This window comes from Macrotis lagotis, chromosome 3 (genome assembly GCF_037893015.1).
Source record: "Macrotis lagotis isolate mMagLag1 chromosome 3, bilby.v1.9.chrom.fasta, whole genome shotgun sequence".
NCBI classification, from domain to species: Eukaryota; Metazoa; Chordata; class Mammalia; order Peramelemorphia; family Peramelidae; genus Macrotis; species Macrotis lagotis.
The window spans coordinates 20,676,663-20,694,576 of NC_133660.1; the positions used below are offsets into that span (position 1 = coordinate 20,676,663).

General features: G+C 38.2%; 1 protein-coding gene across 7 annotated transcripts in view; it reads left to right on the forward strand.

Moving 5' to 3' along the window:
• NRG1 (neuregulin 1) overlaps nt 1–15,570 on the forward strand; it is an 887,736-nt gene extending 872,166 nt beyond the window's left edge. For 3 of the 7 annotated variants that reach the window (XM_074228297.1, XM_074228298.1, XM_074228300.1), the window contains 5 exons: nt 1,250–1,352; nt 4,383–4,509; nt 6,718–6,848; nt 9,503–9,709; nt 14,286–15,566. In XM_074228297.1, the coding sequence (XP_074084398.1) occupies nt 1,250–1,352; nt 4,383–4,509; nt 6,718–6,848; nt 9,503–9,709; nt 14,286–14,958 (1,241 nt within the window). In that variant the 3' untranslated portion in view covers nt 14,959–15,566. Of the gene's footprint in view, nt 1–1,249; nt 1,353–4,382; nt 4,510–6,717; nt 6,849–9,502; nt 9,710–14,285 lie in introns of all 7 variants that reach the window. The other 4 variants (XM_074228295.1, XM_074228296.1, XM_074228299.1 and 1 more) reach the window with 2 other exon arrangements.
• Nucleotides 15,571–17,914: the final 2,344 nt, after the last annotated feature.

Consider the following 17,914-nt stretch of genomic DNA (forward strand, 5'->3'; position numbering starts at 1 on the left):
GGATTTTGTCAAGGGCTGTTTGATGAATTTTGTTTTTGCAACATGCCCTGGTTTGTTGTGGACTTGTTTAATTAGGGAGACAAGTCGCCAGCCTCAACTCAGTAATTACACACACCAGTGGAGTTCTATTTTCAAATGTTCTTGTGAATATATCCTAATCACTATAATCAATCCGGTTGGATACTCAGTTCCTTTAAGATCTAGGCCACTGCTAAATAAACTCCATCATGCAAATGGCTGGACCCAAGTCTGACCAAAAGCTCATTCCTTCCAAGAAATGGGATACAACTCATTAACAGTTGTTACCCCATTCCATTTCGATTAGGGAACATTCCTGAATTAGAGATCAGGTTCCCTTAAGGTCATGGAAAGTCTCCACATCTGAACTGTGAGAGTCACAATTTGATATTTCAACATTCAGGAGTTCTTTTTCCAAGTGTGACTCATGTTAACGATTTCTTTCTAATGATTAATTATCTCTATGGCAGGGATGAGTAAAGGCCAAAGACTAGTCCCTTTAAAAACTAGCTGGCACTTTGTCCCAGTTCCCCTTTTTTGGGGGTTGTAAGTCATTACCCATTCTTGGCATTTTCTCTGATACAATGACTCAGGGCTCAAAGTGAGGCATCTTTTGTTTTTCTTACATTTGATCTTACCCTTGAGGACACAGGGTCTTGCCTCCTTGACTTTGATAACTACAAGCCAAGCTTATGTTTGCAAATGTTTTTGAGTTTGTTCTTTGTTTTCTATTCACCTTTTCATTGATTAAAATGCTTTTTTGTAAAGCCCGCTGGAATGTAAGGAAGGTCACTGGGAATAAGAAACATCAAAGGGGATCTACTCAGTCCCTGATCACTCATTGCTCTAATGTTTATTCCAGCTGTCTTTGCAAGAGTAGCAAACAAAACCAAAAATCTATAATTGTGTTTTTCTTAATCTAACATTTATTATATATATATATTATATATATCATATTTATAATGTCTATATTTGGCTTGTTTAAAATAAACCCTAAGTATATTTGTAGCTTGCTCCAAATAGAATTCTGTTATTGAGTATTTTGGTTTTGAATGGCACCAATATGTTGAAGTTATTCTCTGTAACTGGTTGCCATGCTTTGTTTTTTTTTCCCCATTCTTTCTCCGTGAGTAGAGACCGAATCATGTAGCATGCCAGATGTTCAATTTGTTTGCTTTTGAAGAATACCAAGTATACCCTGGTAACATGCTTTTCTTGTGCCCCTTTCCAGAAGCTGAGGAACTCTACCAGAAAAGAGTGTTGACCATCACTGGCATCTGCATTGCCCTCCTGGTGGTTGGCATCATGTGTGTGGTGGCCTACTGCAAAACCAAGTAAAAATTCCTATTCCTTGTTTTTCTCTATCATTAGCACAGATGGGTAAGAAGGCAGTGAGATCCTTGGGAAGAGAATCAGGCCCCACCATCCTCCTAGCAGCAATAGGAATTGGTGATGTTGTCTTTATTTCTGTTTGCTTTTCTGATTTGAACCATTCAGATTCATAAGAAATCATGTTCAGCTTGATCAGCAAGGGCGAAAGGTGTGCCTGCACCAAGAAATGATGACAACTCCTTAAAGGATTTTGTGATAGACATGGACATAGCCAGTTGATTGTTATTCACTCAGTCCTCCTCAACTGGTAGCCATAAAGTCTTTCAAACATGCACACACATAAACATAGAAAATCTGATGTGAGGACAAGATTGAGTTTGTCAACACTAATGGTGATTCAGTACTAAGACTGCATCAGCCATTCTCATTCAGTACAGTTGTGCTGACCACAATAATGAGATGGGGGGGAGGGATATAACTGAAAACAAATGGCTTAAAAGGCTCCCTAGATTCCATCCTTTTCTGTTTCCTTTTGGCTGTTTGTTTTTGGTCTTGGCCTAGCATTTCATTGATATGAGAAATCCCCAAGTGAAAATGCCTGTGATGGTGTATATTATCAGTTCCTTTGTGACTTAGAATCTTAGAGAGTTTCCCAAGTAATTGAAAAGCAAGGAAACCTTGCCAGCTCAGGTCACACAGCTAGATTCTAACAGTGACCATGGAGAGACCTGGACAGGATCTTAGAGGATGAGAAAGGTGAGGAAATGAGGCAGGTTACACTTCATGAGGAAGGCTGAGAGAAAAAATTCAAAGTCAGATCTTCCTGTCTCCAATTCAAATACTTTATTCTGCCAACAAGACAGCATGGCATAATTGAATTATTAGCATTTGATTTAGATCAGATGAAATTGGTTCAAATCCTGCTCTGATCCCTTTCAGACCATGGACAAATCACTTCCCTATTATGAATGTTAGTTTTATTATTTGGAGAAGAATAGAATCAATGTGTTCTCTATGGCCTCCACAACCTAGGACTAAATGTTGATGTCTTACAAAGAAGTTGGGACTCAACTATGTTCTGGAGATGGAACTCATTAAGTGTCTAGTAGTTATTTAAGGACAAAATCCCCATATCATTTGGAGATTGAAAAAAGAAATGATTACCTTGCTTTACAATACAGTTTTTGAGAATGTGTTGAAGTTTTCCAATTCGGCTCATTAGATCCCCAGCACAGCTGTTTACAGTGTAACTGATGAGAGCAAAGCAAATTTCCTGAGGGAAAAGAGAGGGTGGAAGGACTTGGAAAGCACCATTGGTCTAGCTTGGCCTGTGCATCATTTTCATTGAGTTCTGTGTCCTCTTCCAAACTTACATGCTTATTAGCAAACAAGGATTTCCTTCTGGGCCCCCATACTCCAATTCACTCCAAGGCTCAGATACAATCAGATTAATGGAACCTTCTGCTCCATAACAACATTCTTCTTTTGGCAGCCCATTGTTCTATCTCAGCAATGATTTCCTCAGTGATGTCAGGCCAGCAGTTGGAGAGAAAAATATTATTGAGTCAAATACAGATGACTGGGAGGATGAAAAATGATCACTTTTTGTATCATAATACCATGGGCAGGACATAACCTCTCCTCTGTTCCCAGGCCCACATTCCTAATGCAATTGTATAATACTAGAATTAAATATATGATATGGTAATATATAATTTCTTCCAACATCCATCCTGAAATCTTCAGAATCATAGCAGATTAGGTTCAAGATAGACATAGTCCAAGCTTGCTCATTTATAGAGCAAGAAACTGAGATTTAAATCAGTCAGACCATCCAGGGTTACTGGGCAAGTTGTGATACAGTTGTAGAAAAAATCAACAATAATTAAAAAGTATATCTTTTGTACAGAACATTATGCTGGGATGGGAGTAGTGGAGAAGGACAGAGAATAGATACCTTGTAGAAAAAACCCTATCTTCAAAAAACTCACAAGTTAAGAAAGGGACACCAGTAAAACATGGTATTAAAATCATCAGTAGATTAGAGGTAATCTCTACCTCTTTGGTGGTTAGATTTGGAGGGATCAGGGAATCAGAGATGAAGAAATGTAAGAGATTCAAAGAATCTGATTCTAGTCTAAGTCCCCAAGATCTTATAGATGAGGAAACTGAGTCTCAGAGAGAAAAAAATGACTTACCTGAGTTCAAGTTTCAAACTTGAAGTTCTTTCAAGTTTGACAAATCAATATTGACATCAATTTTAGTCCTGCAGTGAGTTGTACAGGGGATCCTTTGATGGTGTACATATTGGAGCAGATGGCATTTGAACCTCTTTCTGATCTGAAATTCTCTGAGATTATGTGACCTGCAGCAATAAAATAAATGAAACCATCTGTATTTGTCTTTTTCCCATCAGACTGATTTGTCTTTAAAAATCCTTTGTCAGTTTTTCCTTGTCTTTAATAAATAGTAGTTTTATAACTCTAAAAGCAATAGAAAATGGGCCCATCTTCCCATCTTGGCATAACCTCATAGGAATTACAACTGGCAGCATTCTTAGAGATCATTTAGAGAAACCCTTCAATTATACAATTACATAAACTGAGGGATAATGAAGGAAAGTAACTTGGCCTAGTACAGAGGTCCCAAGTGTCAGACCTAGCATTCAAACACATAACCTTTACTTCAAAGCCTATATTGCTTCCATTTTTACCATATATTTTTTCTCTCATTGGTACCAGTGAACATAATATCATTAATCAGGGACTAGTGATTAAGGATATGTTAGTTTTTCAAGGCTGTTTTGTAGTATACAAAAGTTTGGTAAGATTTCCAGTTCTTCAGGCTTCTACCTTCAAAGTCCCTTAGCTCTAGTTTCTGGAGCTGCCTCCATAATTTACCTCTTACTACTTACTGGTTGATAGACAAAAGTCCCTGATATTTTACCAGAGATAAAAGAATTATTTGACTGTACTAAGAAGTGTTCTTTTTGCCTTCTTTGACTAAAAAGTAATTCTGTCTTTCATGTGCAGGAAGCAGCGAAAAAAGCTTCATGACCGGCTGCGGCAGAGCCTTCGTTCAGAACGCAACAATATGGTGAACATGGCCAATGGGCCTCACCACCCCAACCCGCCACCAGAAAATGTACAGCTGGTAAATGTAGGTTGCCTGAACTCTGAGGAGTCATGAGGAATGCTGCCTAACTGGGCTTTGCCTTGATTTCATTCTATACAGTCTTTACTCTCAGTGACTACTATTTATTATGAGAGCTTCCAGAAACATGGAATTTCTCCAGGAGGAAATATCAGGAACATTTTTAAGTGCTTTTGGATTATGATAACACAAACATGTTTCCTCTTTAATTTGATTCATTAACTGGTTGGATAAAAATTTCAAGGTTTTTTTTACTTTTGATAGAATACATGACCATCTTATTTCATCTGAAAAATAATGGCAAAGGAAAAGAACCATAAGCATAATAATAGCACTTGGCCATGAGGATAGCTTTCTATGTTTGGAACCAAGGAGAATTGGGTTCAGATCCCAACTCTGTCATTTAATGACAATATGGTTTTGGGCACCTTACTTATTCTCTATGTATCTCTGACAAATATCCTTTTCAGTCTATAAATCCAATAGGTCATAGACTTCAGGCAGTGGTGGAAAAAATTCCCCTCCTTTGAGATCCAATGCTGACAAATCCTTATGAACTGATTGGCACAGTGGTAAAAAGCACTGGTCTTAGTGTAAGGAAGACCCAGGTCTGTTCCTGTCTCAGACACTTATTAGTTGGTGACCCTAAGGAAGTCAGTGAACTTCTCTGAACTTTAGTTTCTTCATCTGTAAAATTAGTAAAATAATGGCCTCTAATTCATAGGGTTGTAGTGAGGATCAGGATCAAATAAGAATTACATGGGAATTACCTTATAAAACTTAAACCACCTTATACTCTGTTTCTCAAATGTAACAATGCAAAATCACCAAAAGGAAAAACTCAAGTCTTCCTGACTCTAAGCCAACACCTAGAGTCTAGTAACTTAAGTTGCACAGTGGTTAGAACACTGGATTTGGAAACAGGATGAATTGAGTTCAAATCCTGGCTCAGATATTTACTGACTATATGAACCCAGGCAACTCTCTGTCTATCTAAGTTCCCTTATCTGTAAAAAAAAAAACAGGGGGTAATACTAATACCTATCTCCCAGGATTAAATGAGACAATATTTGTAAGTTCATTGGAAATCTTAAAGAACTACATAAATGTGAGGTATTAATAATAATAATAATAATAATAATAATAATAATAATAATAACTTTATCCACTGTGCCATCCAGCTGCTTAGCTTACCTAATAATGACCTTAAGAACTGAATTTCATGGTAGAATAAAAAACAAAATTGTTAAGTGGTGAAGCAGTAAGATGGGGGAAAAGTCAAGAATTTAAGTGGGGAGTCTAGACAAAACCTCAAGCTGGTAGTAGAATGTAACACTGTATGTGATTTTCTAATCCTCAGTTCTAACATTTGTAAGATTGGGATGATAAAAGGAATACTGTACCATAAGTCATTTGCAGAAAGTTAAAAAGATTTAGAATAGCTATTGTGTGAGTAGAATTTGGGCAACTTTAAAACAATTACCTTGCTGCAGTGAGGGCCCAGTTGAGGTTCTAAAACATAAATTTATAGAAGACCCACTCAGCAGGGTTTGGGAATTATTGCCAGCACATGGATTTCAGGAGCAATTCTGTAGCAAAGGAAGTAGATATTGAAAATTATCAAAGGTTAGGAATTGGCAAGGAGGGATTGGAGTTGGTAAAATCTTTGAGAATAGAGGATTGTGTAGATTTGAGTGCATTCACCAAGAATTAGAGAAAGAAAAGGAAAGAACAAAGGGGTGGTTGAAATAAAAGTTACAAGAAAAGTGAAGAATAGAGATAGGGATCATAAGCTTTTTGAAAATATGCCATGATAACATTTCAGTAATTATGTTGAAATCCTTAGTATTATGGCAAGAGTTGAGATGGAGTGAAATGCAATGGGTCAGGCACTGAACTCACTGAGAAAGGAAAGGAGTATACTGCTAAGGATCTGGATTGAGTATGAAAAATTTAAATGAATTTTTAAAAAAGAAAAAAAAGTATAAACCTAAGAAGAAAACATTACCAAGTGGTGTTGATAGGAGGGAATAGAAGTGGCAAAGGGAAGCAAGGAATGACTTCTTACAACTAGTTAGTGTCAGAGTCCTTATCTAAAATTTAACAATTTTTCTAAGTTATTTCCTGAAATGAGTATACTCAAAATTTCTTTTTTAATTCACTAATACAAGGCTATACCCAAAATTTCCACTGGTTTCCTATTTGTCTCTTTAGCAGTATGTATCCAAGAATATCATCTCTAGTGAGCACGTCATTGAACGAGAGACAGAGACATCATTCTCCGCTAGTCATTGCACCTCACCAGCTCATCACTCCATGGCTGCCACCCAGACACCCAGCCACAGGTATAAGGATTGACTAAAATTATCTTGCCTTGGCCTTTTTGTGTTGTTATCTTCATGGGAAAAAAAGCAACAGACTGAAAAAAAAACATGCTCCCACATGAGTCTGACCAAAAACCTTTTCCATTTGTAAGGAAAATATTCACCCTTTACACTGAGGACTTGAAACTTATATAAAAAAAAACTATAGGCTTTAGAGATAGAAAGAGACCTTAGAAAAATAAAATGTAGTCACACTTACTTATTTCAGAGAGGAAAAAGGTTAGGATACAGACCCAAGATTTTTGACCAAGATCAGGTCAGATACTGGGCTGAAGGAGAAATGTTCTAATTTACAATTCAACTTTCATAAAGATCCAAGACCTGAGTACTTCTTCTTCCTGTTTTTGTGGTTGTTATTTCTATTATCACTGCATTTCTATAGTACTTTATGATTTTCAAAATGCTTTACCTATGTTATATCATGAAATCTGTAAAGTAGGTGCTATAATTTTGTCCCTGTTAATGATGAGGCAACTAAGACTTAGCAAATTTATGTGACTTGTCCAGAGTCATATAATCAAAACATTTCAAAGGTTGAATTTGAATTCCTGGCTCAAAGAATAGCACTAATGAAGTCACTAGATGGAATTGATGTCTTGATTACTGGCCCATGGCCAGAAACTATTTATCCTAAGTTATGTGTTTTGGTTTTCTTTTTAAAAAGTTATTCTAATTTTTCAACTGCATTGTATTCTTAAAGGTTGAGTCAGAAGAACTCAAGATCTCATAGATTATTTTTAGCTGTTAAGATAATGGTTCATAGGCTCAAAACTCATTAATTCAGTGCTACAAGGAACTAAAGAAGTCATCAAATCCAACCCTTTCTTTTTTTTAGTTTTTTGCAAGGCAATGGGGTTAAGTGACTTGCCCAAGGCCACACCACTAGGTAATTATTAAGTGTCTGAGGTCACATTTGAACTCAGGTACTCCTGACTCCAGGGCCCGTGCTCTATCCACTGAGCCACCTAGCTTCTCCCAACCCTTTCCTTTTACATTTCACTTTAAATAAATGGAGGCCCAGCCAAATAAGTGTCTTGTCCAGGATTCCACAAGTTGTAAGATTTTGCAGTATGATTTGAACCCAGAACTTCCTGACTTCAAATCCAATAGTGTAAATTCCAAATCAGAATTATTGTCATTCAAGATCTATTCTAAGAAAGGGCAGTGAAGTCATCACTTTCCAAGGTTATAGACCAGATCATGAAATTCATGACCAAAGTATATCATAAAGAAGTGTCTTCTCAGGCATGGAAGGAATATTCCCCCTGAAGATATCCCTGGGCTTTGGAAGAAGTGAAGGCAAGCAATATTGTTTTGTCTCATCAAGAGATTTGGGAAGAGTTTTCTATAAGTTTGAGGTTGCTTTTGTAAATTGGCTGTTGAGAACTGGATTCCCTTGTTGATGCCTCTAGCTGATTATTTTAGCAAAATAATTTTGTTGGGGAAGTAAAAAGTCTAAGAACTTCTACTAAGACTTCAATAAAAGAATAATAATCACTAGTATTTATGAAACTGAGAAACTCTTTAAAAATATTATCTCATTTGATCCTCAAAACAATTATTTAGTAGTTGCTATTATTTTCTTTGGGAGACAAGGAAAATGAGGCTGAATGAGATCATTGACCTTCCCAAGGTCACACCAAAAATACTTGAGAAAAATTTGAACTCACACCTTCCTGATTCCAAATGTAGCATTCCAATCACTGTGCTATGTAGACTTTCACTCCATGAAAATGATGATATAAATATAATGAAAATGATTCTATGAAAGGAGGATGTGAAGAGGTAGCAGAATATATTGGAGAGAGTGCTGCACCTGAATTCAAATCCTATAACAGATACAGATTAGGGGCAGCTAGGTGGCACAGTGGATACAGCACGGGCCCTGCAGTCAGGAGGACCTGAGTTCAAATATGGCCTCAGACACTTAATAATTGCCTGTGTGACCTTGGGCAAGTCACTTAACTCCATTGCCCTAAATTAAAGAACAAAGAACAGATTCAGATTAATTTCAACAGAGACAGATTGTCATGGTGTACAAATTTCTAAGATTTTTCTAAATGAGGAAATTAAGGCAGAGAAGTTAAGTCACTTGCCCAAGGTCATAAAGTTACTATCAGTGCCAGTCCATAGTCACTATACATTTCTTAATTACTCATTATGTCCTAAGCACTATACTAAGCATCAGAGAGATCAAGAAGGAAAAAAATAAAACAAACAAAAAACAAATTCAAATCTTCCTGAACCCAAGTCCAATGCCCTACTCTATCTGATTATTTAGTCACTAAAAACTTTGATTTCCTCATCTGTAAAATGGAGATTTGAGGTGACTAAAGTATTTTATAAATGTGAGTTACTACTCTATTAGTATAAGAATTTTTTTTAAATCTGGATCCTCACCCTCTTGTGCCACCCTCTAGTGTTGATCAGGAAGGGTAAACCTCACTTTTTTTCTGAATTCAACTCAAGGACAGAGTATGAGTAAGAGAATCAAGAGTATTGAAGTGTTGAAAGAAATAGCATATAATTTCACCTGGTGATTATTTTTTTCCCTTGTCTATCATTTGAAAGTCTTTTTTCCTCTCTCTCACTGTTTATTCTTTTCTTTTCCCTAGCTGGAGTAATGGGCATACCGAAAGCCTTGTCTCTGAAAGCCACTCTGTGCTTGTGATTTCATCCATAGAAAACAGTAGGCACACCAGCCCAGCTGGGGGGCCTAGAGGACGTCTTAATGGCATGGGAGGTCCCCGAGATTGTAACAGCTTCCTCAGGCATGCCAGAGAGACCCCTGATTCCTACCGAGACTCTCCTCACAGTGAAAGGTAAAACAGAAGGGCAAAGCTACCTGCAAAGGAGAACCCCCGTAAGAGAATCACAGTAAGAACCCACTGTCTCATTGAAGGGCACTTCCTGGGTAGCAGTAATGAGAGCCAGGAGGTGCATGCTGGTCTCCTATTAGATAAGGCTATTTCCTCTGCTTCCCTTTGGAAACCTAACACAGGACCAATGAATATAGGGGGAGGAGGAACATTGGAGATTATCTAGGCCAACTCTCTCATTTCACAGATGGGAAAAGCAATGTCCAATGAAAAGTAACTTACCCAAGTTCACATGATAAAGAATTGGTAGGATTAGAATCAGGTCAGAGAATCAGAGATCCTGAGTATGAAGGAATGTTGGAACCCATCTAACCCAATTTATACTGAAAGAAGTGTTCCTTTGACAATGTAGCAGGCCAGCGGTCATACAGATAATTCCTTTTTCTTTCTGCCTAGTAACAACATGCAGCTTTGCTCATAAACAGTGTCTGTCAACAAAAAGAAAAACATTTCCCAAAAAAATATTTAAACAAATACCATATCATTGCATGTTTCCGGCTTCACCTAGACCTCAGAATACATCTATGTATCTATATTGAATTCAAGAATTTTGGGAGCATTTCAAGGAACCTAGGTTCAACCAGCTGCTCCCAATCTCTCTAGGAATGAATAAGAACATTCATGGCCCTCTGACATGATTCCAATGCACTTGTGACTTCTTGAAATTTAAGTCATTACTCATCTTTTGAAGTCCCTTGGCTCTTCCTTATGGCACAGACACCTGACCTTGGGAGACTTGGTTCAGAGGGCCCCAAGCCCATCCTCTCTTACCTAAAATTAACTAGCCTTGAGAACTGATCAAGAGTACATTCTCTTCATCTTCATTACTGCCTCCTCTGTCCTCAAATTTCCCTGTCTCTTTCATTCTCACAATTCCCAAGTCAGCTGGGAACTTACTCATTCCCATTAATTCCCCAGCCATTTGAAATCTTATTTCTGATTTTGTGCATGGGGCAGTGGTCAGAGTGCAGAAAAGACATATTCTTGCTTCCCCCACCTTCATTGTAAAGATTTTCAGATCATCATGAGACCACAGTTGCCCATGATTTGCCTCACATCCTTATGGTGAAGGAATCCCAAGAATGTCTATGACATTCATTTAGTTATTCAAACTACAGGTACTGTTGTACATGTGACTCTTTATCACAATGACCACTCTCACTATGGATGCTCCCTGGGAAATACTTGGGTTTCAGGAGCTTTGGGTTTAAGAAGTTGAGTATGGGGCAGCTAGGTGGTGCAGTGGACAGAGCACTAGCCCTAGAGTCAGGAAGACCTTAGTTCAAACCCAGCCTCACACTTAATAATTGCCTACTGTGTGACCTTGGGCAAGTCACTTAATCCCACTACCTTGAATAAATTTTTAAAAAAAGAAGTTGAGTATGAACCACCAAAGGAGACAAAGAATGGAAGGAAGAAAAAACTTCCTGAAGCTGTGATATCATCCTTTGTTCAATTCTTCCTTTGTTTATTACTTTACTTGACCAAGTCTTGAAACTTTCCTCCCTGAGGAAATGGGAATGCTTTTCTCATGTCCCTTAACAATCTGTCATATTTTGCCCATCAAACCCAATGTGCTCAGATTTTGCCCATCAAACCCAATTCTCTTCCCCAGTAACCTATGAAGTTATTAATTCTAAGAATTAAAGAAGTTGGAATTTTGACAGTTCAATGGTGTTCATCCTTATCCTTATTAGGCAGTAGTACTGCCTACTTCCTATCTATGCAAAAGATTCAGCATTTGGTACAATAATGATTCAATTAACAATTCAAATAACAAAGTGAGATTTAGCAAAATACTAATTTCTTATTTTATCCTCCTAAAAAGCCTGTATAAAAGAGATCCATATTATTCTAATTTTTATAGATGAGAAGACTGAAACAGAAAGTGATTAAATGACTTTCCCAGAGTTACACAGTTATTAATTATCTGAGGCAAACTTTGAACCCAAATCTCCTTACCTTCACATTTAGCACTCTATCTACCACTTTTGCCAGCTGCCACATCTGTGTATGCTTGCTAATTTTGGGTCTGAAGACCAGATTGAACCCACCAAATATTTATTTAATTTGTTTATTTATTTGTTTGTTTATTTCTTTTTTTAGTTTTTCTTTTGTAAGGCAAAAGGGGTTAAGTGGCTTGCCTAAGGGCCACACAGCTAGGTAATTATTAAGTGTCTGAGACCGGATTTGAACCCAGGTACTCCTGACTCCAGGGCTGGTGCTTTATCCACTACATCACCTAGCCACCCCAAATATTTATTTTTCTTAGATTGTTCTCTGGTCTTGTCCCAGGATGGACTTCCATCTTCTTCTGGGCTACAGGTTTCTCATGTGCATATCATGGTTGACTAGATCATTTTTATATGAAGTCAACCAAACTGATCTTGGAGCTCTGGTCTTTTGTCATTCTGACTGTCCTCAAAGTATTCCATTCTCTCTGTGATCTCATTTTTAAGGTGGCGTTTAAAAAAGAGCTTTCACAGAACCATTCCTTAAAATGATCCCCTCTCTCCTAACAAGGAGTTCAATGGTTGTATATTCACCCTTCTCACTGCCCTTCCTTTACATGGACTTAGCAGAGCTGAGGATCCTTGATCTACATTCAACACATGTGCCTTCTTTTTCTTTTGTCATCCCCCTTTTTTTAGGTTTTTGCAAGGCAAATGGGGTTAAGTGGCTTGCCCAAGGCCACACAGCTAGATAATTATTAAGTGTCTGAGACCGGATTTGAACCCAGGTACTCCTGACTCCAAGGCTGGTGCCTTATCCACTATGCCACCTAGCAGCCCCCTCATCCCCTATTTTCACATAATGTCATGCTTCATGTCCAAATGAAGAGTCTTTCCTTTATAACCAGTTACCTAAAGGACTTCTTGTGTCTTTTATGGGGACGTGTTTCAAACTAGAATTTTGCTAGAAACCTAGTTATTTTAAAGACTGGCAGAGTTTGGAGAAGTTATCAGAAAACTGATTTCCATGTTTCTATCCTAAAAAGTAGAAATCTAGCACCTCAGCTTTTAACAACTTAAATATTTCAAGCTTCAGTACTCCCATTCAAACTAATATCATTCTCTATCTGAATCAACACATTTCATATAGGAAGGACTAGGATTCCTTTTCCTTTCTACTAGAGCAAACACAATACAACCCAGTCTTTGGAGAATTATAAGTTGCCACATAACCCTTAACATGAAAGCTCAGTTAAACAGCTGAGACTTTCCACACTCATCTCAGATTGTATATTTATGCTTTCCATAGAGTTCAAGTCTTCTGGTATAAGTGGCAATCATCCACTTTGATGTAGGAATGAAAGGAAAACTCCCTTTTCAACATTTTTCAATAAATGATAGATAGTTTTAACCTAAAATCATTGCAATAGGAATACCCAGAAGTCCTCTCCCTGCCTTGGATAGAGCTACAACAAGGGTGAGGGAGGAAAGGAGTTTTCTTTGGACACAAAAACCTGACAGAAAAATAAAAACAGAAAATTTGCATCTACTATTCCAAGAATCTCTCAAAAAAATCTCAAGACTGTGAAGTAGGACAGAAGCACACGATTGCATCATTTTGCTTTGAGTGCAAAAATATCTGTAGCTATAATGTTTAATATCAGTTGAACCAGAACTCTCACCTCAGACACTTCCTTTCTGGGTGACCATGGTTCACCTCTATGCACTTGGTATCCTCATCTGTAAAAGGAGCAGTTTGAACCTCGTATCTTCTAAAGTCTTTTCCAACTTTAAATCTATGATCTTATCAGAGTGGCATACAAACTTTCCTTGTTGGAGAAGGCATCTAGCAATAAGGCCTAAAAACTACCATTTATATAGTACTCCAATGCACTTTACATGTTATCTTATTTGATGCAAACCTTTGCCATAATGGAGAACTTCCTAGCTGAAATAAGAGTGCATAAAGTCCATAGATCCAAATGTCAGCAAACCCCACTATCAAAAAAACTAGCCTAGTCACTTTTAAGGCTTTCCTCTCAGAATGGCATAGTAAGACCATGCCCTTTTGAGAATACTTCTCATCATGCTCTCTTTCCTAATTTAAAATTGTTTCAATACAAAATTTGAAAGATTTTGCTGAATGCTTAGACTCAGTTATTTTTACTATAGTAGAATTTAAAAACTATTTATTAAGCACTGGATTACATACAAATGTCTATGCTAAACAGGTACAGAAGCAAAGCCAAACCACTCCTTTTCCTCTTGGATATTATATTTCATTGGGGTGATGTGTTGTGTACCCAGAAAAGTAAATGGAAGGGGATTTCAGTATAGAATTTTTAAGTGTTCATTCCATGTAAATGGGGAGAATAGACTCAGTCCCATCCAATGAGGTACCCCAAGGGCACCAAACTACTAATCTTGATATTTGAATATTGAAAAATAAACAGAATTGTTTCTCAGGTTAAGTAACTAACAACAAAATCCCCATTTTCCAATTTCCCCCCCAAAGTTCTATCTGTATTTATTCCCTGTATTTATTGGAGTTTTTTGTGCTCTTCCAGATATGTATCAGCAATGACTACCCCAGCTCGCATGTCACCCGTAGAATTCTACATGCCAAGCTCCCCTAAATCACCTCCTTCTGAAATGTCTCCACCCATCTCAAGCTTGACAGTGTCCATGCCATCTGTGGCGGTCAGCCCCTTTGTAGAAGAAGAGCGGCCTCTGCTTCTAGTGACACCTCCACGACTTCGGGAGAAGAAATATGATTCCCACCCCCAACAATTCAACACCTTTCACCACAACCCAGTCCATGAGAGCAATAGCCTACCCCCCAGTCCCTTAAGGATCGTAGAGGATGAGGAGTATGAGACTACTCAGGAGTATGAGACCACCCAGGAGTATGAGCCAGCGCAAGAACCCACAAAGAAACTTGTCAACAGCCGGCGGGCAAAAAGAACAAAGCCCGATGGCCATATTTCTAACAGGTTGGAAATGGACAGCGACACAAGCTCTGAGAGTAGTAACTCGGAAAGTGAAACAGAAGATGAAAGAATCGGAGAAAATACCCCTTTCCTGAGTATACAGACCCAGCTGGCAGCTGGTTTAGAGGCAGCCCCTGCCTTCCGCCTGGCTGACAGCAGGACTAACCCAACCAGCCGCTATTCCGCTCAGGAGGAATTCCAGGCCAGGCTGTCCAGTGTAATAGCTAATCAAGACCCTATCGCTGTATAAAACCTAAATAAACACATAGATTCACGTGTAAAACTTTATTTTATATAACGAAGTATTCCACCTTAAATTAAACAATTTATTTTATTTTAGCTGTTCTGCAAATAGAAAACAGGAAAAACTTTTATAAATTAAATCTATGTATGTAAAAATGTGTTATGTGCCATATGTAGCAATTTTTTACAGTATTTAAAAATGAGAAAGATATCAATGGTGCCTTTATGTTCTGTTGTTATGTTGAGAGCAAGTTTGTCCAGTTACAGTGATTGCTGTTCCACAGTATTTCTGCAAAATTTCCCATGGTCAGTTTTCCTGGCTTCTTGTACATTATGTCATCATGTTGAATGGATGTATCATCCATAAGACTTACCACTGTTCCTCCTTTGGCTTATAGTTGGAACCCAAGTGGGTAAGACTTGTGTTGGTTCACCCATCCAAGTACCATTCTCCTTTGGTAGGAAGTTTTCTTTGCTATCAGGATTTACAATGAGTTATGTCTACTTTATTGGCCAAAGACTTGTTTCACTGAGCATGGAAATACTAGTAGGTCCAGCAGCATGCTACAAAAAATTATAAGAAAAAACTGCATCATCATATTTAAAGGCAAGAAGGAATCTCATAATTTAAAACATTAAAAAACCCAATACTATTCAGAAGAAATAATTGTTCTTATCAGGATCTACTCCTGCTTTCTCTCTTCCCTCCCTCCCTCCCTCCCTTCCTTCCTTCCTTCCTTCCTTCCTTCCTTCCTTCCTTCCTTCCTTCCTTCCTTCCTACCTACCTACCTACCTACCTACCTGACTGTCACCCTTCCTCCTTCCCACAGAGAGCAATGGTTCTTGTCCTTTCTTAAGCAATGAGTCTCATTGCCCATTAAAATGAACCCAATGCTTGACAAGAATGATTGCCAACACTTGCTCTCAGTTTCTAAGGGAATGAATAAGTCAAAAAATAAATCCTAAATAATAAAAATATTATGATTTTTTACCTGGAATTGAGGATTGATGATAGCTTCTCAGCTTAAAGGTATATGGAGCTACTAAAGAATAGAAAGTCCCACACAAATAAAAACTTCTATAATTATGCCTAAATGATTTGGAGGATGAAATGATGAAATGTGACCTTTGTAGCAATATTTGTGAGAATATTCCCTTGATCAAGATTTTAAGATGAGTGGACTAATAGAAGAAACAAGAAGAGAGAGAGTGATGCTAAATTAACAAAAAGCATGATTTGACTGAGAAGATAAACAATTCTGCTGCTAGCTCTCTTGCCATCATCTCCCCTCCCCCCATTATTTTTCTCTAATTGACTTTGGATTGAGCCAGCCCCAAATTGTGCATGTTGATTTTTGTCAAGAATATGCAAATGTGCATGTGACATGTGACACCCTTGCACGGGTGATGGCTTATCACTGGAGTGGTTCTGGTGTTGAGAATGCAGCACCTTCCAATATAAGCTCCCAGCTAGCTGCCAGGTCCTTTGCAAATAGATCATGAATTCTTCTTGTCACCTGCATCTGGTTTCTTCCATTCTCATACCCTGGTACAAGGCAGACCCTCTGATGGGGCTCAGTTTTGCAAGTACTCCTGGGTTATCAACTGAAGAATGGCTGTAGGTATTAACATTCTGAATAAATGTTCATTTCAGGGAGACAAATGGGATCACAAACATCCACGTGCCTTGTTATTAACCTTTTTGGGCTGATTCAAGCTCACAGATCCACTCCACATTTAAAGGGAGCCCTATTTAGAGTAGGGCCACAGTAGGGAAAAAATAATGACTTGTTACGGCCTTCAGAGTATTGTGGAGAAAATTTCAACCTAAGCCAGCAAGGATCCCAGGAGAAGGGTCTACTTTTAAATGTCAGGAGAATTGTGTGATGAGATTTTATTTGGAGGTGAATTTACTTTATATACTCACTCAAACTAATAAACCTACAGAGCAACACAGGGTCTGAGACAGAAATAAAAGAAAATGTGAAGCTTTGGCCAGATATTTTGGGTAGGAAAAGAAGGATGAGAACAGCTACTCAGAAGAGCAGCTTAGGTAGCAACTAACCATGTCTTCTAGAGGTTTTGCCAAGCAAAGGAGATGGCAGACAGCAGGGCCTTGAAATCACTTATAGCCTAAATTGCTGGAATCTTCTCTTTTTTGCTTTCTACTTCCCACTTTCCTTTTGCTCAATAGCCTCTCTGTTGGTTTGCCCATCAAAAGGATTTCTTGGATCTACAGAATCAGCTGCACTGAGGTCATTGGATCTTGAAGTGATGAAAGACTTTGATAAGGAAAAAAGTTAACCCTAAAGTAACCACCCCAAACTTTTCAGTGATGCCTTGGCAGGATCTGGAAAAATGTTCTGCCCATTCCCATGAGGGATTTGCTAATACTACCTTAGACCTTAATAGAGCTGTATTGAGGCCCTAGATCATTATGATCATATTGATGCTTTTGCCCTGGATATGCCAGCCATTAAACCCAGGTCAAAGTTCATTTGATTCTTCTTGCAAAGATGACACCCAAATTGCCAAACTGCCTAGAATATTAGGAACATAAGATATCAGTATCCTTACCTGAAGTGGCCTATCAGGCCCATGGCTCATTAATGTCTTCTGTTCCCAGGATCAAAGATAATTTCTCTTGAAAAAGGCAAGGTGATTGATCCTGCTGCAAGCATAGAGACCACTCCCAGAGACACCAGGGTGTCCCTTTGATGCTCAATTACTGTTTTATACTTTCTTTTCTCCTATAACAAGCTCAGTGTACCAACCATCTGCAAGGGGAAATTGAAAGAACCAGCATCCCTGGCTTGCATGGACCTACCCCATATTCTGTGTCAATGCAATTTGCATGGGACCTCAATAAAACTTGCTCCTTGCGAGTTTATTGTAACTGTACCAATCCCATCGGGGATTAACCAATCAATAAAAACACTTATTACACACCTACTGTGTGCAGG